This window comes from Salvelinus sp. IW2-2015, linkage group LG19, assembly GCF_002910315.2.
Source record: "Salvelinus sp. IW2-2015 linkage group LG19, ASM291031v2, whole genome shotgun sequence".
Lineage (NCBI taxonomy): Eukaryota > Metazoa > Chordata > Actinopteri > Salmoniformes > Salmonidae > Salvelinus > Salvelinus sp. IW2-2015.
Window position 1 is genome coordinate 2,855,865 of NC_036859.1, and position 24,485 is coordinate 2,880,349.

Below are 24,485 nucleotides of genomic sequence, written 5' to 3' on the forward strand. Positions count from 1 at the left end.
TCCATTCTGCTGCTTTTCAAATCTGAGCTGAAAATTCCAATAAAATGTATCACATTTTGAAGTTTCCTTGCTTTGTCTAGCAACACTAACATGAATCTAGCAAATACGTTTTGTGGGTCAGAGTGCAGTATGCAGTTTGTAGCAAGTTTCTCACACTGGCTTTAGCCATGGACCGAGCAGGCCTGCCAAAGCAACTACAGGGTGGTTGCCTAGCAACACGTGCCTGCAGAGAAGAATGTCTTCATAGCATGACAAATTCCCATGACTTGTAAATCTATTTCAGACCGAACAGCTAGCGCAACGCTAAAATGTCTTGAAAGAATACGATTACATGGAGACGTATCTGAAAAAAATAACTACATTATTGCATGACATGGAACGATACAGAGAACATTTCTAATGTTTCCCAGGCTGGACGACTGGAACGATACAGAGGAACATTTCTAATGTTTCCCCAGGCTGGACGACCTGGACGATACAGAGAACATTTCTAATGTTTCCCAGCTGGACGACCTGGAACGATACAAGAGAACATTTCTAATGTTTCCCCAGGCTGGACGACTGGAACGATACAGAACATTTTTTGATGTTTCCCAGCGGACGACATGGAACGATACAGAGAACATTTCTAATGTGTTCCCAGGCTGGACGACCTGGAACGATACAGAGAACATTTCTAATGTTTCCCCAGGCTGGACGACCTGGAACGATACAGAGAACATTTCTAATGTTTCCCCAGCCTGGACGACCTGGAGAAGACTACAGAGACATTTCTAATGTTTCCCCAGGCTTGGATCCAATCTGGAACAGATTACACTAGCAGAACCATTGTTAAATGTTCTCCCAGGCGGACGCCAGCCTGAGAGAGCATCAGAACATTCCTTTATCGTTGCCCCAGAGGTCGTCCACTGGGGAACAACCGAAATGTTTCGTATCGTTCCCCGGTGGACCGTACCTGACGTACGGACATTCAATTTTCCCAGGCTGGAACGACTGAACGGATACAGAGAAACATTTCGTGAGATGTTTCCCCAGCGGTGGACCCGAACTTGGAATCGGATACAGAGAACATTTCTATAATGCTTTCCCATGACGACTGGAAACGATAAAGCCTCTGTCAATTTCCACTGAACTGACGATAACAGAACATTTTTCTCTCGATAGGTTTCCCCTCAGGCTGGCAGACCTGGGAAGTACAGGAGGAACAATATTCTATTAAATGTTTCCCCAGTGCTGGTACGACCTGGAAAGTTCATAGCAGTGACGCCACATTATCTAATGGTTTGGTCCCCAGGAGACTAAGTAATTGAGCTATGAACGATAACATGGAAATTCAACTGTGTGCATGCAACAGATGTTTCTCCAAGGCTTGTGATTCAAGAGAAAGATAAGAAACTGTCTGTATTTAGGCGCGGTCAGCTGGGACATGAAATGTCGATTGTTCCAGGTCACGTGAATTAGCCAAGGTCATATGGAGCTCTCATTCTAGTGTTACCCACCTTGGACCTGGAACGATACAGAGAACATTCTAATGTTTCCCCAGCGTGGACCACCTGAACATACAGAGAACATTTCTAATGTTTCCCCAGGCTGGACGACCTGGAACGATACAGAGAACATTCTATTTCCCCAGTGACGACGAACGATACAGGAACATTCTAATGGTTCCCAGCTGACGACCATGGACGATACAGAGAACATTCTAATGTTCCCCAGCTGGACGACCTGGACGATACATTGAAATATTTTTAATGATCACTAGCTTCTCTCTTCTCAGGATGGTGTTCGTGCTCTAAATGACTCAACTGACTAGGTTGCCTGTCTGTGAAGAGAAGGCGGGGCTGACGTTGATCCTGCTGCCCTGATTGGATAGAGCGAAGCTGTCTCTGTTCACTCGCTTCATATTTTACCCAATCACTTCTCAGCGTGCTTCTTTCCATTCACACACTGTAGTTTAGACACTGACCACAACTGCTGACTACAACCATGACCACAACCACAACAACTACTGACCACAACTACTGACCACAACCACACAACTACTGACCACAAACTGCTGACTACAACCACTTGACCACAACCACACAACTACTGACCACAAACTACTGAACAAACTACTGACCACAACCACAAACTACTGATCACTACTAACCACAACTAGCTACGACCACAACTGCACAACTACTGACCACCAACCACACACAACCACTGACCACACAACGACTGACCACAAAACTACTGACCAAAACTACTGACCACTACTGACCACACTACTGATCACAGCTAATGACCACAACAACAAAACTACTGACCACAACCCACACACACCGACCACAACTACTGACCACAACCACACAACTACTGACCACAACTACGGAACAACAATTACTGACCACAACCACCAAACCTAACTAACCACTACTAACACAAATAGTACCACCACAACACACAATACTGACACAACTACACACTACTGACCACAACCACAAACACTGACAACAACACTGAACCACACAACTACTGACCACAACCACAAAACTACTGACCACACTCGACCACTACTGACCACAGCTACGATCACAGCCAATGACCACGACCACACAACTACGGACACATAATACTTACCAAAACACTGACCACACATTACTGACCACAACTACTACTACTGACCAACTATACCAGGCCAAAGAACTGGACCACAACCACACAAATGCACAATTACTGACCACAACTACTGACCACAACCACACAACTACTGACAACACAAGTACTGACCACACAACTACTGACCAGGTCCATACTGTATGTCCAAAGAACCTGGAACACAACCACGCAACTACACAACTACTGACCACCACACAACTACTGACCAACAACTATTGACCACAAATACTGACCACAACTACTACTTTGGTCTGCACTAGCTCTGGTCCAGCTCTGGTCCTGGGCTTAGCCAGCTAGCTTTGTTCGCACTAGCTCTGGTCTGTACAAAAATTATAACTACTTAAATGTGCATAATTAGCATATATTCCCCCCCAAATAGTTTGTACTATTCATGCAAGAGACACTTACCAACTTTCACATCTTCAGCTATCCTATCAATCAATCAATCAATATTTTCATGACCTACTTTTCAACTATAACCAACCACCACCATTACTACTGCAGACACTACACTACTATAACTTATTTCAAAATCATGGCATATTTCAAACAAGCTAGCATGCACACCACATTTTCTTCAGGAAATGTACTATTCAGTGATCACGGTTAGCCTTAAGAGGTTGTTTATTAGATATACTGTAATTACAGCTAGTTATCAGTAGGTCTACTATACAAACCTATTCACATAGTTCTTCAACTACCACAAAAATGTGGTTTACATACCCATGATTTTGGAATGAGATGTTGGACGAGCAGGTTACACATACTTTTCGTCATGTAGTGTATTTACAATATAGAAGACAGCAATTAATATGTTTCAAAACACAATTAGAGTTATCTGACACTCAGAAAATAATGGTTATTAATATAGCCTACAAGGCTGCGTTTCAGCCCTCTCCTGTACTCCCTGTTCCCGTGACTGTGTGGCCATGCACGCCTCCAATCAATCTCAAGTTGCAAGACGACACTACAGTGGTAGGCTTGATTACCAACAACGACAAAACGGCCTACAGGGAGGAGGTGAGGCCTCAGAGTGTGTTGTCAGGAAAATAGCCTCACACTCAATGTCAACAAAACAAAGGAGATGATCGTGGACTTCAGGAAACAGCAGAGGACAGCCCCCTATCCACATGACGGGACAGTAGTGAGAGGTGGAAATTGTTTTAAGTTCCTCGGGGTACACATCACGGACAAACTGAAATGGTCCACTCACACAGACAGCGGTGGAAGAAGAACCTCAGGAGGCTGAAAGAATTCGGGCTTGTCACCAAAAACACTTACAAACTTTTACAGATGCACAATCGAGGGCATCCTGTCAGGCTGTATCACCGCCTGGTACGGCAACTGCTCGCCCACAAACGTAAGGCTCTCCAGAGGGTAGTGAGGTCTGCACAACGCATCACCAGGGGCAAACTACCTGCCCTCCAGGACACCTACACCACCCAATGTCACAGGAAGGCCAAAAATATCATCAAGACAACAACCACCGAGCCACTGCCTGTTCACCCCGCTATCATCCAGAAGCGAGGTCAGTTACAGGTGCATCAACAGCGGGGACCGAGACACTGAAAACAGCTTCTATCTCAAGGCCATCAGACTGTTAACAAGCCATCGCTAACATTGAGTGGCTGCTGCCAACCATACTGACTCACTCTAGCCACTTTAATAATCTGACCACAAACCTACTGACCACAACTACTGACCACTACTGACCACAAAACTACTGATCGCAGCTAGTGACCCCAACCACAAAACTACTGACCACAACTACTAACCACAACTACTGACCATAACCACACAACTACTAACCACAACTACGGAACAACAATTACTGACCACAACCACAAACCTACTGACCACTACTAAACACAAATAGCTACTGACCACAACGACATAACTACTGACCACAACTACAAAATTACTGAACCACACAACTACTGACCACAACCACAAAACTACTGACCACAACTACTGACCACTACTGACCACAGCTACTGATCACAGCCAATGACCACGACCACACAACTACTGACCACATAACTACTTACCAAAACTACTGACCACACAATTACTGACCACAACTACTGGCCAGGTCCATACGTATGGCCCATGGAACCTGGACCACAACCACAACCACACAAATGCACAATTACTGACCACACAACTACTAACCACAACTACTGACCACAACCACACAACTACTGACAACACAAGTACTGACCACACAACTACTGACCAGGTCCATACTGTATGGTCCAAAGAACCTGGAACACAACCACGCAACTACACAACTACTGACCACACAACTACGCAACTACACAACTACTGACCACACAACTACTGACCACAACTATTGACCACAAATACTGACCACAACTACTACTTTGGTCTGCACTAGTTCTGGTCCAGCTCTGGTCCTGTGCTTAGCCAGCTAGCTTTGCTTCGCACTAGCTCTGGTCTGTACTAAAAATTATAACTACTTAAATGTGCAATGATGCGGTCATCACACTGTTCAGATTCTGTAACATCAAAAAAAGGTATCAAATCAAATGGTATTTGTCACATGCTCCGAATACAACATGTGTCGATCTTACAGTGAAATGCTTACTTACAAGCCCTAACCAACAGTGCAGTTAAAAAAGAAATGAAAAATACCTAAAAAAAGAAGAAGAAGAAATTAAAATGACAAACGATTAAAGCAGTAAAATAACAATAGCGAGGCTATATAAAGGGCGTATCGGTAGAGTCTTTGACAATATTTAGGGCCTTCCTCCGACACTGCCTGGTATAGAGGTCCTGGATGGCAAGAAGCTTGGCTAGAAGCTTGGCCCAGTGATGTACTGGGCCGTTCGCAAAACCTTCTGTAGTGCCTTGTGGTCGGAGGCCGTTGCAGTTGCCCAACCAAATCAAATCAAATTTTATTTGTCACATACACATGGTTAGCAGATGTTAATGCGAGTGTAGCGAAATGCTTGTGCTTCTAGTTCCGACAATGCAGTAATAACCAACAAGTAATCTAACCTAACAATTCTACAACTACTACCTTATACACACAAGTGTAAAGGGATAAAGAATATGTACATAAAGATATATGAATGAGTGATGGTACAGAACGGCATAGGCAAGATGCAGTAGANCAATGACCACGACCACACAACTACGGATCACATAACTACTTACCAAAACTACTGACCACACAATTACTGACCACAACTACTACTACTGACCAACTACTGACCAGGCCAAAGAACCTGGACCACAACCACACAAATGCACAATTACTGACCACAACTACTGACCACAACCACACAACTACTGACAACACAAGTACTGACCACACAACTACTGACCAGGTCCATACTGTATGGTCCAAAGAACCTGGAACACAACCACGCAACTACACAACTACTGACCACACAACTACTGACCACAACTATTGACCACAAATACTGACCACAACTACTACTTTGGTCTGCACTAGCTCTGGTCCAGCTCTGGTCCTGGGCTTAGCCAGCTAGCTTTGGTTCGCACTAGCTCTGGTCTGTACAAAAAATTATAACTACTTAAATGTGCATAAATTAGCATATATTACCCCCCCAAAATAGTTTGTACTATTCATGCAAGAGACACTTTACCAACTTTCACATCTTCAGGCTATCCTATCAATCAATCAATCAATATTTTCATGACCTACTTTTCAACTATAACCAACCACCACCATTACTACTGCAGACACTACCACTACTATAACTTATTTCAAAATCATGCATTATTTCAAACAAGCTAGCATGCACACCACATTTTCTTCAGGAAATGTACTATTCAGTGATCACGGTTAGCCTTAAGAGGTTGTTTATTAGATATACTGTAATTACAGCTAGTTATCAGTAGGTCTACATACAAACCTATTCTACATAGTTCTTCAACTACCACAAAAATGTGGTTTACATACCCATGATTTTGGAATGAGATGTTGGACGAGCAGGTGTACACATACTTTTGGTCATGTAGTGTATTTACAATATAGAAGACAGCAATTAATATGTTTCAAAACACAATTAGAGTAATCTGACACTCAGAAAATAATGGTTATTAATATAGCCTACAAGGCTGCGTTCTCAGCCCTCTCCTGTACTCCCTGTTCCCCGATGACTGTGTGGCCATGCACGCCTCCAACTCAATCCTCAAGTTTGCAGACGACACTACAGTGGTAGGCTTGATTACCAACAACGACAAAACGGCCTACAGGGAGGAGGTGAGGGCCCTCAGAGTGTGTTGTCAGGAAAATAGCCTCACACTCAATGTCAACAAAACAAAGGAGATGATCGTGGACTTCAGGAAACAGCAGAGGGACCAGCCCCCTATCCACATCGACGGGACAGTAGTGGAGAGGGTGGAAAGTTTTAAGTTCCTCGGNGTGATGTGGACACCAAGGAACTTGAAGCTCTCAACCTGCTCCACTGCAGCCCCGTCGATGAGAATGGGGGCGTGCTCAGTCCTCCTTTTCATGTAGTCCACAATCATCTCCTTTGTCTTGATCACGTTGAGGGAGAGGTTGTTGTCCTGGCACCACACGGCCAGGTCTCTGACCTTCTCCCTATAGGCTGTCTCGTTGTTGTCGATGATCAGAACTACCACTGTTGTGCCATTGGCAAACATAATGATGGTGTTGGAGTTGTGCCTGGCCATGCAGTCAAGAGTGAACAGGGAGCACAGGAGGGGACTGAGTATGCACCCCTAGGGGCCCCAGTGTTGAGGATCAGCATTGTTACCTAAATTTACTTCCTGGGGGCGGCCCATCAGGAAGTCAAGGATCCAGTTGCAGAGGGAGGTGTTTAGTCCCAGGTTCCTTAGCTTAGTGATGAGCTTTGAGGGCATTATGGTGTTGAATGCTGAGCTGTAGTCAATGAATAGTATTCTCACATACATAGGTGTTCCTTCTGTCCAGGTGGGAAAGGGCAGTGGAGTGCAATAGAGATGGCATCATCTGTGGATCTGTTAGGGAGGTATGCAAATTGGAGTGGTTTTAGGGTTTCTGGGATAATGGTATTGATGTGAGTCATGACCAGCCTTTCAAAGCACTTCATAGCTACAGACGTGAGTGCTACAGGTCGGTAGTCATTTATGCAGGTTACCTTAGTGTTCTTGGCCACATCGACTATGGTGGTCTGTTTGAAACCAGTTTGGTATTATGGACTCAGACAGGGAGAGGTTGAAAATGTCAGTGAAGGCACTTGCAAGTTGGTCAGCGCATGCTCAGAGTACACATCCTGGTAATTCATCTGGCCCTGCGGCCTTGTGAATGTTGACCTGTTTAAAAGTCTTACTCACATCGGCTGCAGAGAGCGTGATCACACAGTCGTCCGGAACAGCTGATGCTATCATGCATGTTTCAGTGTTACTTGCCTCAAAGCGAGCATAGAAGTAATTTAGCTCGTCTGGTAGGCTCGTGTCACTGGGCAGCTCGCGGCTGTGATCCCTTTTGTAGTCTGCAATAGTTTGCAAGTCCTGCCACATCCGACGAGCATCGGAGCCGGTGTAGTACGACTCGATCTTAGTCCTGTATTGATGCTTTGCCTGTTTGATGGTTCGTCGTAGGGCATAGCAGGATTTCTTCCGGGTTAGAGTCCTGCTCCTTGAAAGCGGCAGCTCTACCCTTTAGCTCAGTGCAGATGTTGCCTGTAATCCATGGCTTCTGGTTGGGGTATGAACGTACAGTCACTGTGGGGACGATGTCATCGATGCACTTATTGATGAAGCCAGTAACTGATGAACTGATGTGGTGTACTCCTCAATGCCATCGGAAGAATCCCGGAACATATTCCAATCTGTGCTAGCAAAACAGTTATGTAGATAGCATCTGCTTCCTTAGCATCTTAGCACCTTAACATCTGCTTCATTTGACCACTTTTTTATTGACCGAGTCACTGGTGCTTCCTGCTTTAATTTGTGCTTGTAAGCAGGAATCAGGAGGACAGAATTATAGTCAGATTTACCAAATGGAGGGAGAGGGAGATCTTTGTACTCGTCTCTGTGTGTAGAGTAAAGTTGGTCTAGAGTTTTTTTCCCCTCTGGTTGCACATTTAACATGCTGGTGGAAATTTGGTAAAACGGAATTAAGTTTCCCTGGATTCCTGAGAGCACTTAAAGCTATATATTTTCCTGTAAATAGTGCTACAATAGTTAGCAATTCATTTTTGGTCATCTGTAATAACACGATTGATGTTTAGCTTAAAGTCTCAGGTTCCATCTTCTCGTGTATTGCTCCAGATCAGTGAGACTGGCTTGGTAGACATTGGTCTTCTGTTCTACCTTTTCCAGAATCTTTTTAAGGTTAGCCACTCTCACTTTCACATCCTTGATTTCATTGTGGTGCTACAAGTGCACATGTAATAAATGTCTAAATGTGTTTACTTACACAAAAGTATGTGGACATCACTTCCAATTAGTGGATTTGGCTATTTCCACCACACCCGTTGCTGACAGGTGTATGAAATCGAGTCACACATCCCATGAAATCTCCATAGACAAGCATTGGCAGTAGAATAGCTTCACTGAAAAGTTCAGTGATTTTTAACATGGCATTGTCATAGGATGCCAACTTTCCAACAAGTCAGTGTGTCAAATTGCTGCCCTGCTAGAGTTGCCCCGGTCAACTGTAAGTGCTGTTATTGTGAAGTGGAAATGTCTAGAAGCAACGGCTCAGCCGTGAAGTGGTAGGCCGCACAAGCTTGCAGAATGGGACCGCCGAGTGCTGAAGCGCGTAGCACGTAAAAATGATCTGTCCTCGTTTGCAACACTCACTACCGATTTCCAAACTGCCTCTGGAAGCAACGTCAGCATAATAACTGTTCGTCGGGAGCTTCATGAAATGGGTTTCCACAAGCCTAAGATCACCATACACAATGCCAAGAGTCGGATGGTGTGGTGGAATGCTCGCCTCCATTGGACTCTGGAGCAGTGGAAACGTGTTCTCTGGAGTGAAGAGTCATGCTTCACCATCTGGCAGTCTGACGGACGAATCCGGGTTTGGTGGATGCCAGGAGAATCCTACCTACCCGAATACATAGTGCCAACTGTAAAGTTTGGTAGAGGAGGAATAATGGTCTGGGGCTGTTTTTCATGGTTCAGGCTAGGCCCCTTAGTTCCAGTGAAGGGAATTCTTAACGCTACAGCATACAATGACATTCTATTAGATTGGGTGCTTCCAACTTTGTGTTAACAGTGTGGGGAAGGTTCTTTCCTGTTTTAGCATGACAATGCCCCCGTGCACGAAGCGAGGTCCATACAGAAATGGTTTGTCGAGATCATTGTGGAAGAGCTTGACTGGTCTGCACAGAGCCCTGACCTAAACCCCATCGAACACCTTTGGGATGAATTGGAACGCTGACTGGGAGCCAGGCCTAATCGCCTAACATCAGTGCCCAACTTCACTAATTCTCTTGTGGCTGAATGGAAGCAAATCCCTGCAGCAATGTTCCAACATCGAGTGGAAAGCCTCCCCAGAAGATAGGAGGCTGTTAAAGCAGCAAAGGGGGGACCAACTCCCTATTAATGCCCATGATTTTGGAATGAGATGTTGGACGAGCAGGTGTACACATACTTTTGGTCATGTAGTGTATTTACAATATAGAAGACAGCAAATAATATGTTTCAGAACACAATTAGAGTAATCTGACACTACAGAAAATAATGGTTATTAATATAGCCTACAAGGGTGCGTTCTCAGCCCTCTCCTGTACTCCCTGTTCACCCATGACTGCACGGCCATGCACGCCTCCAACTCAATCCTCAAGTTTGCAGACGACACTACAGTAGTAGGCTTGATTACCAACAACGACGAGACAGCCTACAGGGAGGAGGTGAGGGCCCTCAGAGTGTGTTGTCAGGAAAATAGCCTCACACTCAATGTCAACAAAACAAAGGAGATGATRGTGGACTTCAGGAAACAGCAGAGGGAGCAGCCCCCTATCCACATCGACGTGACAGTAGTGGAGAGATTGGAAAGTTTTAAGTTTCTCGGGGTACACATCACGGACAAACTGTAATTGGTCCACCCACACAGACAGCGTGGTGAAGAAGAACCTCAGGAGGCTGAAGAAATTCGGGTTGTCCACCAAAAACACTCACAAACTTTTACAGATGCACAATCGAGAGCATCCTGTCAGGCTGTATCACCGCCTGGTACGGCAACTGCTCCGCCACAAAAGTAAGGCTCTCCAGAGGTAGTGAGGTCTGCACAACGCATAGCAGGGGCAAACTACCTGCCCTCCAGGACACCTACACCACCAATGTCACAGGAAGGCCAAAAATATCATCAAGGACAACAACCACCCGAGCCACTGCCTGTTCACCCCGCTACATCCAGAAGGCGATTCAGTACAGGTGCATCAAAGCCGGGGACCGAGACACTGAAAAACAGCTTCTATCTCAAGGCCATCAGACTGTTAAACAGCCATCGCTAACATTGAGTGGCTGCTGCCAACATACTGACTCAACTCTAGCCACTTTAATAATGGAAAAATGGATGTAATAAATGTATCACTAGCCACTTTAAACAATGGCACTTTATATAATGTTTACATACTCTACATTACTCATCTCATATGTATATACTGTACTCTATACCATCTACTGCATCTTGCCATCTTGATGTAATAAATGTATCTGTTAATGGGATTTATCTGTTAATTGAATGATTAGAATATTCCACCCTGAAACCATATAATTGTATGGAATTGTATGTATAATTTTTTTTTTTAATTATAATCAATTAATGTGMAGTTCTAGTCAGAATTAGGGTAAAACAATATAGCTAATGTTTGTCTTTATGGTATTTTAAATACAGAATGTCTGAGCAAAGTTCGGCGCCGACCTGACTAGAGATTTGGGAGAGAACGGGGAGTACGTCTCAAGGTCTCCCTAATCTCTGTCGGCTGGGTAGTGAGACAGTATGTGCGTAGGATACCTTCTGTTAGTGTGAATGTGTGTGCGTAGCAGGACATTGTGTGCTAATGTTAGTGTGGATGTGTGTGCGTATGGTTGTGTGAAGGTGTGTGCGTGAGAAGCCAGTATAAAATGAATTGTTTTTTTTATTCTTGACTTTAGAACGTTCCCGTGAATAAACCTTATTGACTATTTTAGCTGGGCCTCTGTCTGTTTCATTTCAATCAGTATCTTACAAATCCTGATCTAGCAGACTGAGTAGTTTAATTGAATTGGTTTATGAACATCGAGAACATAATTCTCTTGACAGTATCACTAGCCTCTTTAAACATTGCCACTTTATATAATGTTTACATACCCTACACTACTCATCTCATATGTATATTCTGTACTCTACACCATCTACTGCATCTTGCCTATGCCGTTCGGCCATCACTCATTCATGTATTTTTATGTACATATTCTTATTCATTCCTTTACACTTGTGTGTATAAGGTAGTTGTTGTGAAATTGTTAGGTTAGATTACTGGTTAGATATCACTGCATGGTCGGAACTAGAAGCGCAAGCATTTCGCTACACTCGCGTTAACATCTGCTAACCATGTGTATGTGACAAATAAAATTTGATTTGATTTGATTTAAATATATATTTTGTTGTCCAACATATTAGGCTATTAGGCATATTAGGCAAATTAGATGGAATTCAAGTGCTGTTACATCTGTCACAATGTAAAAAAACAAAAACAATTATTTGTTGTTTTACACATAAAAACAGGATGCTTGCTGACGTATGTAGCACAGCTGAAGGTCGAGTGTGGAGTGGAATGGATTCGGTTCAGTCAGTTGTTCTGATGAGCTTTTCCCAGCTACCAATTGTTTAATGCGCTGGCTAGCTGGCAAGAACATCATCATGGCGCTAGTTAAAACGTGTAATATAAAGTAATGTTTATTTTAATGAGCAAGGGAGAAATAACTTGTAGTACTGGTAACCAACTGGATGTCAGCAATTGGCTAACGTAACAAGCCAGTGTGAATGACCAGTACAACGGTGTTGTATCGAGGTGCTTTGCCGATGTGAGTTGCATCCCAATGGGCAGCAGTTGCTTCCCACCGGGCATCTGTAAGCTATCACATTTTGCAGGCGGTAGCTAACGTGGCAAATTTGTTCCATCCCATTTGATTTTATTTGTATAATAGCAGCCTACACGAGAAATAACTTSTAATATTGGTAGTAACCATCTGAATGTCACGTGATACAGTCTACTGCTCYATGGAGAACGTTTACGCTGCAAACTGACAACACAACAACACCTGGCACGGTGTCCTTCGCTCCCGCTTGCTGKAGTAAGAAGAGGGAATTAGCTATATAGTGTATTCCCTATCAGGCCAGGGTTACAGCTAAAGCACATTTATTYCAGGCTAGTGATTTTCACTGAAATGTACAACTATGGCATTGAAGTCAGACAAGTTGAGACTTCTGAAGTTTCTGGCCACAAGCACAAACTAGCTAGCTGGAAAGGTATCATCAGGACCACTGACTGAACTCGACTCTCGCTGCGCGGCATATGTCCTAGCCGACTCAGATAGTCGTGATGATGACCTGATTCTTGGGCATCTAACTCGGGCATCCAACTGGCACTTTAATGACCAGTATGATGACACGCCCAACATGGTGAGGGAAGTGGCAACCAGTGTTGTGGACCCATTCGGCTTCAACGCTAAGGATGGGTCAGAAGAGTCATTCCAAGGCTCTGACTAACTACGCGCTGTCCTGCGTGCAGTCTTAGCTAGGCTTGAGCTCTCAAGCCACAGCCTCTGTCACTAACTCTTTATTTAAGAATGCTGGCACCTACACCGTTCGGTGTGCCACCTTCACCGGCTTTTCTTATGGAGCTTCTGAGATGCTGGGCCGTCCCACATGTTCTCGCCCACCAAGGCAAGGATAGTAGAAMGCTWTCTGCCTTGTGCAGCGCAAACAACATGGGCTGGACCATATGCCTATGCATAGCAGAGCTGATGCTTTCCCCAGATGAAGCCCTGAAGGATGACGCCCGCTTCCCRAGACCTCAGTGCAGGGCCACTGATGACCTACTGTCACGGGCCWACGACACAGTGGCCTGCATTGGGAAAGTTCTCCACTTTCACGGACGGTCAACGTCTTCCAGACCATAGCCGAAGGGGAATGACTCACATTATTTGGACTTAAAGGACGCTTATTTTCACGTTCTTGTGTTACCGGAACACAGACGTTTTGTGCAGTTTGKCTTCCAAAGCCAGGCATACCAGWTTGCGGTATTACCCTTTGGCCTCTCCCTGGCTCCTCGTGTTTTCACAAGATGCATGAGTGCAGCCCTGAGCTTACAATTATTTAATAATCATTCATATAATAATAATAATAATTACCTCAACGACTGGCTCATCTGCATCCCCTCTCGCGCACTGGGTCTTACCATGAACAACTAAAAGAGCAACTTCACTCCAAGCCAAAAGGTCACTTTTACTGGCATGACTCTGAACTCCCACACCATAAAGGTGTGGGCAGCATTCTTCTGCAACAATTCCAGTTGAACACGTTGGTGAAAGTACAAACGTTCCCACAACTGATGGGCATGCTTGTGGTGGCCTTCGCAGTGATACAGTTAGGCCTGCTTGCATTTGTTACATTTTGGCAGATGCTCTTATCCAAAGCCACTTACAGTTGTGAGTGCCTACATTTTTTTCTCCTACTGGTCCCTCGTAGGAATCAAACGCACAATCCTGGCATTGCAAGCACCATGCTCTAGCTACCTGAGCCACACAGGACTGCTGCTTGGAACCCAAGAGGGACAGAAACACCAAAATCTGAGTGACAAGGGCATGCTACTCTACTCTGCAGCTGTGGAGAAAGAGAATCTACCTGACTACAGGTATCCCTTTCGGATCAATTCTGTCAAGGCGGGAAGTAGTGATGACCGATGCTTCACTAACAGGCCGGGGAGCAGTGTAGCAACACAGCATTGTACGTGGAGAGTGGTGCCCCCGCTTGGCAGTTTACCTAGCCCTGAAACACTTTCTACCTGTTCTCAAACATAAACATGTCCTGATACGATCAGACAATACATCGACAGTGTTCCACATCAACCATCAAAGGGGAATGAGGTCTGTACGGTCCCTACAGGTGGCCCAACAACTCCTGACATGGCCGCCCTATGAGCTGTCCATCTCCCAGGCTAGGTGAACGAGGTGGCGGATTTCTTGTCATAAGAGAAACTGCCCCGGGAGAATGGAGACTTCACCCACAAGTAGTGCCGATGATATGGCAGCGGTTCGGAACGGCACTTGGAAATGTTCGTCTCAGAGCAAACATCCCACTGCTCCCTCTGGTTTTCTGGAGGCCTGCTGTATGCATTGATTGTGAAGATGGCGCTGCAGTTGATAGCTGGCGTCTTATGGGCTCCTGAACAATTCTGCTATTTAGTTATTTTTTTTACGCTGATCGTAACTTTTTTTGTACATAATATTTCCAACATCATTTCCTATGACCAAAAACAGCTTCTGATCATCAGAACAGTGATCCCTAACCTGGATTCGGATGAAGATTTATACTTCAAATAGTCGGCCGCTGTGGACGTACTTCCTATTCCAGACCGGGCCCTAATTCCCAGGACTCGAAAGAGGACAAAATGGAGCAAGAGAGGCAAACAAGTGAGCTCCCTGACTAGACTACGACGGCTCTACCCTCTGTTCTATTGGCGAATACCTCATGATAAGCTGCAAACCATACAATTGACTATTTTTCATAGCTGTCTATTTATCACCACAAACCGATACTGGCACTAAGACCGCACTCACCAAGCTGTATAGGGCCATAAGCAAACAAAAAAATGCACATCCAGAGGGGGCGCTCCTAGTGGATGGTTATTTTAATGCAGGGATACTGAAATCTGTACTCCACACTCAGAAACGCATACAAAGCTCTCCCTCGCCCTACATTTGGAAAATCAGACCATAACTTTATCTTCCTGATTCTTGCTTACAAGCAAAAACTCAAATAGCAAGTGCCAGTGACTCGCTCAATACGGAAGTGGTCCGATGAAGTGGATGCTAAGCTACAGGACGCCAGCACAGTCTGGAATTTGTTTAGGGATTAATCCGATAACATTGAGGAGTTTACCACATCCGTCTCTGGATTCGTTAATAGTTGCATCGACGACGTCATCCCCACAGGACCGTACATACATATCCCAACCAGAAGCCATGGATTACAGGCAACATTCTCACTGAACCGTCAAAACATCAATACAGGACTAAGATCGAATTCTACTATGCCGGCTCTGACTCTTGTCGGGTGTGAAAGGGTTTGCAAACTATCATGGATTTCAAAGGGAAACCAAGCCGCGAGCTGCCCAGTGACGTGTGCCTACCAGACAAGCTAAATTCCTTCTATGCTCGCTTCGAGGCAAGCAACACTTAACCATGCTTGAGAGCATGCATGAGAGCACCAGCTGTTGAGTTGAGTTGAGTTTATTTTTATTTTTACAGGGACAGTGCACATTAATCAACGTTTCAGTAAAAGTGCCGGTTTTAGCCAGCCTGTTCATTTTCAACTGCAGTCCCTGGGCAGGTTATTATAAACAATAACAATACAGACAATCAATGAGCAGTGAGTACATGTCACGCCCTGGCCATAGATAGGCTTTTATTCTCTGTTTTGGTTAGGCCAGGGTGTGACTAGGGTGGGTATTCTAGTTTCTATATTTCTATGTTTTGTATTTCTATGTTTTGGCCGGGTATGGTTCTCAATCAGGGACAGCTGTCTATCGTTGTGGGTAGTTGACTGTTAGTGGCACTATAGCCCTCGTAAGCTTCACGGTCGTTTCTTTGTTTCTTGTTTTGTTGGCGACATTCTAAATAAAATAAAATGTACACTCACCACGCTGCACCTTGGTCTGGTCATTTCCACCTAGACGACGGCCGTGACAGAACTACCCACCACCAAAGGACCAAGCAGCGTGGCCAGGAGGGGCACACGGGACGGTCGGCGGAGCCGAGGTTGGAACCAGAGCCAGTCGGGGAGAGGAAGGTGAACTTGGAGGGGAGTGAAGCAGAGACAGTTAAGGAGTTGATGGGGAGATTGGAGGAGAGAGTTAGGAGAGAGCTGCTGTGTTGGTGCATGAGGCACGACATTCGCCCTACGGAGCGTGTCCTCTGGTTAATGTCACCTGAGTCAGCTCTRCATACTCGTCCTGAGGTGCGTGCTAGCCGTCTGATGAAGACTGTGCCAGCCCCACGCACCAGGCCTCCTGTGCGTCTCCCCAGCCCTGCACGTCTTGTGCCAGCTCTACGCTCCAGACCTCCAGTGCGTCTCCACAGCCCGGTGTGTCCTGTGCCGGCTCTGCGCACTGTGTCTCCGGTGCCCTGTGACAGCCCGGTTCGTCCTATGCCTGCGCTCTGTACGTGCCGGGCTAAAGTGGGCATCCAGCGACGGTCCCCAGTCCGGGGCATCCAGCGACAGTTCCCAGTCCGGAGCCTCCAGCGACGGTCCCCAGTCCGGAGCCTCCAACGACGGCCTCCAGTCCGGAGCCTCCAGCGACGGTCCCCAGTCCGGGGCATGCAGCGAGGGTTCCCAGTCCGGGGCCTGCAGCGAGGGTTCCCAGTCCGGGGCCTGCAACGAGGGTCCCCAGTCCGGGGCCTGCAGCGAGGGTCCCCAGTCCGGGGTTGGCGACGAGGGTCCCCGCACCAGAGGCGCCACCAAAGTGGGGGGAGCCAGAGGTGGAGCGGGGTCTACGTCCCGCACCGGAGCCGCCGCCGTGAATAGATGCCCACCCGGACCCTCCCCTATAGAGTCAGGTTTTGCGGCCGGAGTCCACACCTTTGGGTGGGGGGGTACTGTCACGCTCTGGCCATAGAGAGGCTTTTATTTTCTATTTTGGTTAGGCCAGGGTGTGACTAGGTTGGGAATTCTAGTTTCTTTATTTCTATGTTTTGTATTTCTATGTTTTGGTCGGGTATGGTTCTCAATCAGGGACAGCTGTCTATCGTTGTCTCTGATTGGGAATCATACTTAGGCAACCTTTTTTCCTTTGGTGTTTGTGGGTAGTTGACTCTGTTAGTGGCACTATAGCCCTCGTAAGCTTCACGGTCGTTTCTTTGTCTCTTGTTTTGTTGGCGACATTCTAAATGAAAGAAAATGTACGCTTACCACGCTGCACCTTGGTCCGGTCATTTCCACCTAGACGACGGCCGTGACAGTACACGCAGCGCAACATAGGACAAACAAAACATAGCATGCAGACAGAGCCACATAGCACGTTCCGGACGCCTGTGCTCAACGTAACCGATGTGAGTAAGACCTTTAACAGGGTAACATTCACAAGGCCGCGGAGCCAGACGTATTTCCAGGACGTGTGCGCAGAGCGTTCGCTGAATATCTGGCAAGTTTCTTCACTGACATTTTCACTGACATTCTCTCCCTGACCCAGTCAGTAACACCTACATGTTTCAAGCAGACTACCATAGTCTCTGTGGCCAAGAATGGCAAGGTAATCTGTCGAAATGACTATCACCCAGTAGCACTCACATCTGTAGCAATAGAATCCTTTGAAAGGCTTGTCATGGCTCACATAAGCATCATCCGCCCCAACAGATCCCCATATGATGCAATCATTATTGCACTCCACACTGCCCTCTCCCACCTGGACAAGAGGAACACCTACGTGAGAATGTTGTTCATTGACTACAGCTCAGCATTCAACACCATAGTTGGGACTGAACACCTCCCCCTGCAACTGGATTCTGGACTTCCTGACAGGCCTCACACAGGTGGTGAGGATTGACAACAACAAATCCGCCACGCTGATTCTCAACACGGGGGCCCCTCAGGGGTGAGTGCTCAGTCCCCTCCCGTGCTCCCTGTTCACCCAACGAAAGATTGGCTGAGCATAACTCCAACACTTTCATTAAGTTTGCTGACTATGGTGGTGGCCTGACCACAGACGACAATGAGAGAGCCTATAGGCAGGAGGTCAGTGACCTGGCAGTGTGGTGCCAGGGCAACTACCTCTCACTCAACATCAGCAAGAAACAGGAGTTGATGGTGGACTACAGGAAATGGAAGGCTGAGCACGTCCCCAGCGGGTCGAGAGCTTCACATTCCTTGTTGTCCACCTCACTAAAGAATCATCATGGTACACACACACCAAAACAGRCGTGAAGAAGGCACAACAATGCTGCTTCCCACTCAGGAGCCTGAAAAGATTTGGCATGGGCCCTCAGGTACTCAAAAAAATATACAGCTGCACCATTGAGAGCTTCTTGATTGGCTGCATCACCGCTTGGTATGGCAACTGCTTTGAATCCAACTGCAAGGCGCTATGGGGGTAATGCGTAGGGCCAAGTACATCACTGGGGCCGAGCTTCCTGACATCCAGGATCTCTATACCAGGTAGTGTCAGAGGAAGGCCCTAAAAATGGTCAAATACTCCAGCCACCCAAGTCATAGACTATTCTCTCTGCAAAATTAAATCTCTGCAATCGATACCGATGCACCAAATCTGGACCCTCAARAGGACCCTGAACAGATTCTACACCCAAGTCGTAAGACTGCTAAATAGTTACAGTTGAAGTCGAAAGTTTACATACACTTAGGTTGGAGTCATTAAAACTTGTTTTTCAACCACTCCACAAATTTCTTGTGAACAAACTATAGTTTTGGCAAGTCGGTTAGGACATCTACTTTGTGCATGACAAGTAATTTTCCAACAATTGTTTACAGACAGATTATTTCACTTATAATTCACTGTATCACAATTGCAGTGGGTCAGAAGTTTACATACACGAAGTTGACTGTGCATTTAAACAGCTTGGAAAATTCCAGAAAATGATGTCATGGCTTTAGAAGCTTCTGATAGGCTAATTGACATTGGAGGTGAACCTGTGAATGTATTTCAAGGCCTACCTTCAAACTCAGTGCCTCTTTGCTTGATATCATGGGAAAATCAAAAGTGATCAGCCAAGACCTCAGAAAAGACATTGTAGACCTTCACAAGTCTGGTTCATCCTTGGGAGCAATTTCCAAATGCCTGAAGGTACCACGTTAATCTTAACAAACAATAGTACGCAAGTATAAACACCATGGGACCACGCAGCTGTCATACCGCTCAGGAAGGTGACGTTTCTGTCTCCTAGAGATGAACGTAATTTGTGCAAAACGTGCAAATCAATCAAAGAACAACAGCAAAGCACCTTGTGAAGATGGAGGAAAGGTACAAAAGTTTCTATATCCACAGTAAAACGAGTCCTATATCGACATAACCTGAAAGGCCGCTCAGCAAGGAAGAAGCCACTGCTCCAAAACCGCATAAAAAAGCAAGACTACGGTTTGAAATGCACATAGGGCAAAGATCGTACTTTTTGGAGAAATGTCCTCTTGGTCTGATGAAACAAAAATAGAACTGTTTGGCCTTGCAAGCCAAAGAACACCATCCCAACCGTGAAGCACAGGGGTGCAGCATCATGTTGTGGGGTTTTTGCTGCAGGAGGGCTGGTGCACTTCACAAAATAGATGACATATGAGGGAGGGATTATGTGGATATATTGAAGCAACATCTCAAGACATCAGTCAGGATTAAAGCTTGTCGCAAATGGGTTTCCAATATGGAATGACCCAGCATACTTCAAAGTTGTGGCAAAATGGCTTAAGGACAACAATGCAAGTATTGGAGTGGCATCACAAAGCCTGCCTCTATTACATAGAAAATTGTAGGCAGAACTGAAAAAGCGAGCAAGGAGGCTCACAAACCTGACTCAGTTACACCAGCTCTGTCAGGGGATGGCCAAAATTCACCAAACTTATTGTGGGAAGCTTGTGGAAGGCTACCCGAAACGTTTGACCTAAGTTTACCAATTTAAAGGCAATGCTACCAAATACTAATTGAGTGTATGTAAACTTCTGACCCACTGGGAATGTGATGAAATAATAAAAGCTGAAATAAATCATCTCATCTACTTTTATTTCTAACATTTCACGTTCTTAAAATAAAGTGGTGATCCTAACTGACCTAAAACAGGGAATTTTTTATTAGGATTCAATGTCAGGAATTGTGAAAAACTGAGTTTAAATGTATTTGGCTAAGGTGTATGTAAACTTCCGACTTCAACTGTAGATAGATAGTTAACCAATAGCTACCCGGACTGTCTGCATTGACACTTTTTGCACTAAACTCTTTTGACTCATCACATACGCTTCTGCTACTGTTCATCTATCCTATTGCCCATTCACTTTATTCCTACCTATATATTCTACCTCAATGACCTTGTACCCCTGTACATCGACTCGGTACTGGTACCCTGTGTATATAGCAAAGTTATATACACAGTGGCGCAGCGGTCTATGGCGCTGCATATCAGTATTAGAGGCATCACTACAGACACCCTGGTTCAAATCCAGGCTGGATCACAACTGACCGTGATTGGGAGTCCTATAGGGCGGCGCACAACTGGCACAGCATCGTCTGAGTTTGGCCGGTGTAGGTTGTCATTGTAAATAAGAATTTGGTTCTTAACTGACTTGCCTAGTTAAACTCAATGTGTTATTATTTCTATTTTTTCCTCTCAGTATTGTTGGGAAGGGCCCGTAAGGAAGCATTTCACTGTTAGTCTACACCTGTTGTTTTTCGAAGCATGTGACAAATGACATTTTATTTTATTTGGTGGTTACTGACTTCCATACATGAGTATGGGCTAAAGTAACAAAATCATGAAACAAATCCTTCCGATGTCTGAAATGTATTAACTTTTATTGAAAAAGTATTCATTRCAGCAAACAAAGAAAGGCACACAACTCCAGAGGACAAACATAGGTGGGTGTTTCATAATTATWKTTTTTTTAAACTATTGAGCTAGATTCCACAAAGCCTGGTCTCGGCTCCACTTTGTTGGTGAATTTCTTCCGAAACTTCCTTCACCATGGAGTGGAGTTTAGTCCGCCAGACAMACAACTAACTWCTTGTAMTCCACATTTMAGCAATATCAGAGCTTGCAATATTGGGTTAAATMAGCTTATTGGGTTACATTAGCTTTTTGAGTTTAGGGGGTGTGTGACAAAATATATCAATTGAACCACTTTTGCAGTAAAATATTTTACACAACCATTGCACACACATTGCATAAATGGGAGACATTAATGATGTGAAGAAACATGGTTGTGTTTTGCTCTACCTCGAGTAGGAGTATCTCAAAAATGTGGGGGCCTTGCCACTAGCCTATCTGTCATCAACTCAGCAATGTCACTCACAGACACAACATACCAGTGACTGGCAGTACATGTCATGTTCCTTTTTATACAGGAAAGATGTTTTAATTACTATACATTGCGTATATCTTCCCTTGTAGTGAGTGACAGRGTTGTAATGGAGTATCCACCCGACCATAACTCCTGGCATAAAGACGTGGACTACTGGGATGAGAGATACAAGACAGAGCTTTTGTTTCAGTCTCCAAGGTCCAGAATCTGCTGGAGCAACACGTCAAGTATGAGAATGCCATCCTTGTGCTTGGTATGTGTTTTGTCCTTACTTGCTCAGCTGTAGCTACTTGACATAATTTCTGAAGAAATATCGGGCCTTAGACATATTGCACAAATTGAATATTTGTTGTCATTGTTTGGTAATGTTGATGAAAAGAGTGGATAGGGACWGTTTGAGTTTTGGCTTTATAGCTAACATGACAGAGCACAAGATGTCGCTGTAAGACAACTTTTGAAAGTGTCCATGTTCAGGTTGCTCATGATATAATTATCCCAACCCTGCAAGTTCTTCTGTGCCTGATTAGGGAGTTCTACACAAGTGGWTGAAAGTAATTTGTGGAGATGTATGAGCAGGTATTGTAGCTTTTTAGTGCTATGCATCAATTTGAGCTACAAACATTTTCCGTTCAGCACACATCTTTCACAGATACCGGGATCAGACTGATAGCTGTGGTAGCCTACGCTGCCTATTATTTGAATGCAAGTGTTAACATCATGGATTGATTTTTTAAAATAAAATAATATTATTCTTTGCTTTCCTACAGACACCCGACCCAAGCCCATTTGGCTATCTATCCCAGTAGTGAAAACATTTCCTTGTGGAATATTACAGAACGTTTATGCTGACAAAGGTGTTCAACATGGTTGCATTATTTTGATGGAATATCCCTCAGAAAACTGTTTTATAGAGCCCTGAATAATACTATCCCWGTGCAGAGGATTCCAATGTCAACCTTGCTGATATTTGTTTTTCTCTGGCTTCAAGTGTTGCACTGTAGTTACAGTGACCATGCATTGGGCCTAGGGGGCACTGTTGCTTCAGTGGTCTGTTGTCACTGCGCTACTGTAGGTACCTTGTATGCGCAGCAGCACTTTTGGTTGGGAGGGTGTGCTGTTGAAAATGAGCATCAGGAAACGACAGGGGCTTTCTGGACTATGATGGGGGTAAGACCAGTGTCGTCAAGGGACTATGATAGGGTAAGACCAGTGTCGTCAAGGGACTAGGGTAGGGTAAGACCAGTGTCGTCAASAGCTAGGCACCTGGCACGCASTCCTCCATGGAAAACTGTCGTCTMTCACGCAACACTGGGAGAGAAATTTCCCTCAGATCAAACAAGTTCACTTAGATCTGATATCAAATCGCCTCTCTGCTCATACAGTGGTATGGTGTTGACTACAGTGCCGAGAAAACGTTTGTGAACCCTTTAGGAATTTCTGTATTCCTGCATAAATTGGACCTAAAATGCGATCAGATTTTCATCTAAGTCCTTATAATAGATCAAGTGAACCTGATTGAACAATTAAGACAAAAACAAGTTATTTATTGAGAAAATTGATCCAACATTCAATTTCTTTGTCAGAAAAAGGATGCAAACCTATAGCTTGATCAATTTATATAAAATGATGTACATGTATGTAGAAATAAAATAAAATAAAATGTTATTTGTCACATGCGCCGAATACAACACCTTACAGTGAAATGCTTACTTACAAGCTCTTAGCCAACAATGCAGTTTTAAGAAAATCCCTAAAAAAGTAAGTGATAAGAATAACAAATAATTAAAGAGCAGCAGTAAATAACAATAGCGTCGGCTATATACAGGGGATACCGGTACAGAGTCAGTGTGTCAATGTGCGGGGGCACCGGTGTCGAGGTAATTGAAGTAATTATGTACATGTAGGTAGGGTTATTAAAGTGGCTATAAATAGATTATAACAGAGAGTAGCAGCAGCGTAGGCTATGCAAATAGTCTGGGTAGCCATTTGATTAGCTGTTCAGGAGTCTTATGGCTTGGGGGTAGAAGCTGTTTAGAAGCCTCTTGGACCTAGACTTGGTGCTCAGGTACCGCTTGCCATGCGGTAGCAGAGAGAACGGTCTATGACTAGGGTGGCTGGAGTCTATGTATTAAGAGCAGTAAAACAGGTAGTATTTGATTCAATATTCCTTTGCATGCAATGACTCCACCAAGCTTGTGGCTCTACAAACTTGTTGGATGCATTTGTAGATTGTTTTCGTCCTGTTTATGGTCATGTTTTGCACAACAATAACCGAATGGTGGAATAATGACTTGTGCCCATTTTGGAGTCACTTTTATTGTGAGTAAGAATAGACTATGTTTCTGAGCACTTCATGTGGGTGCTACCATGATCAAGGATAATCATGAATACATCTTGAATAATGATCAGTTAGAAGGTTACAGAGGCAAAAAGATCATACCCCCCCCCCCAAAAAAAATAAAATGCCAACCACCCCTGTTATTAGTAATGGTGAGAAGTTAGCAAGTTTTGTTGTAGCCACTGTAACTCTCACTCATCATTATTCATGATTCATTCATATTTTTTCTTAATCATGCCATTATCAGGATTCATT

The 24,485-nt window shown here is 44.7% G+C and overlaps 1 protein-coding gene and 1 pseudogene across 1 annotated transcript in view; one reads left to right on the top strand and one right to left on the bottom strand.

Moving 5' to 3' along the window:
* LOC139029366 (acyl-coenzyme A synthetase ACSM3, mitochondrial-like) overlaps positions 1-1,903 on the bottom strand; it is a 12,289-nt pseudogene extending 10,386 nt beyond the window's left edge.
* A 20,095-nt stretch (positions 1,904-21,998) lies between these two features.
* Positions 21,999-24,485, top strand: part of ece2a (endothelin converting enzyme 2a) — a 156,950-nt gene continuing 154,463 nt past the window's right edge. The window contains 2 exon segments of the mRNA XM_070448759.1: positions 21,999-22,080; positions 22,083-22,145. Of these exon segments, the coding sequence (XP_070304860.1) occupies positions 21,999-22,080; positions 22,083-22,145 (145 nt within the window).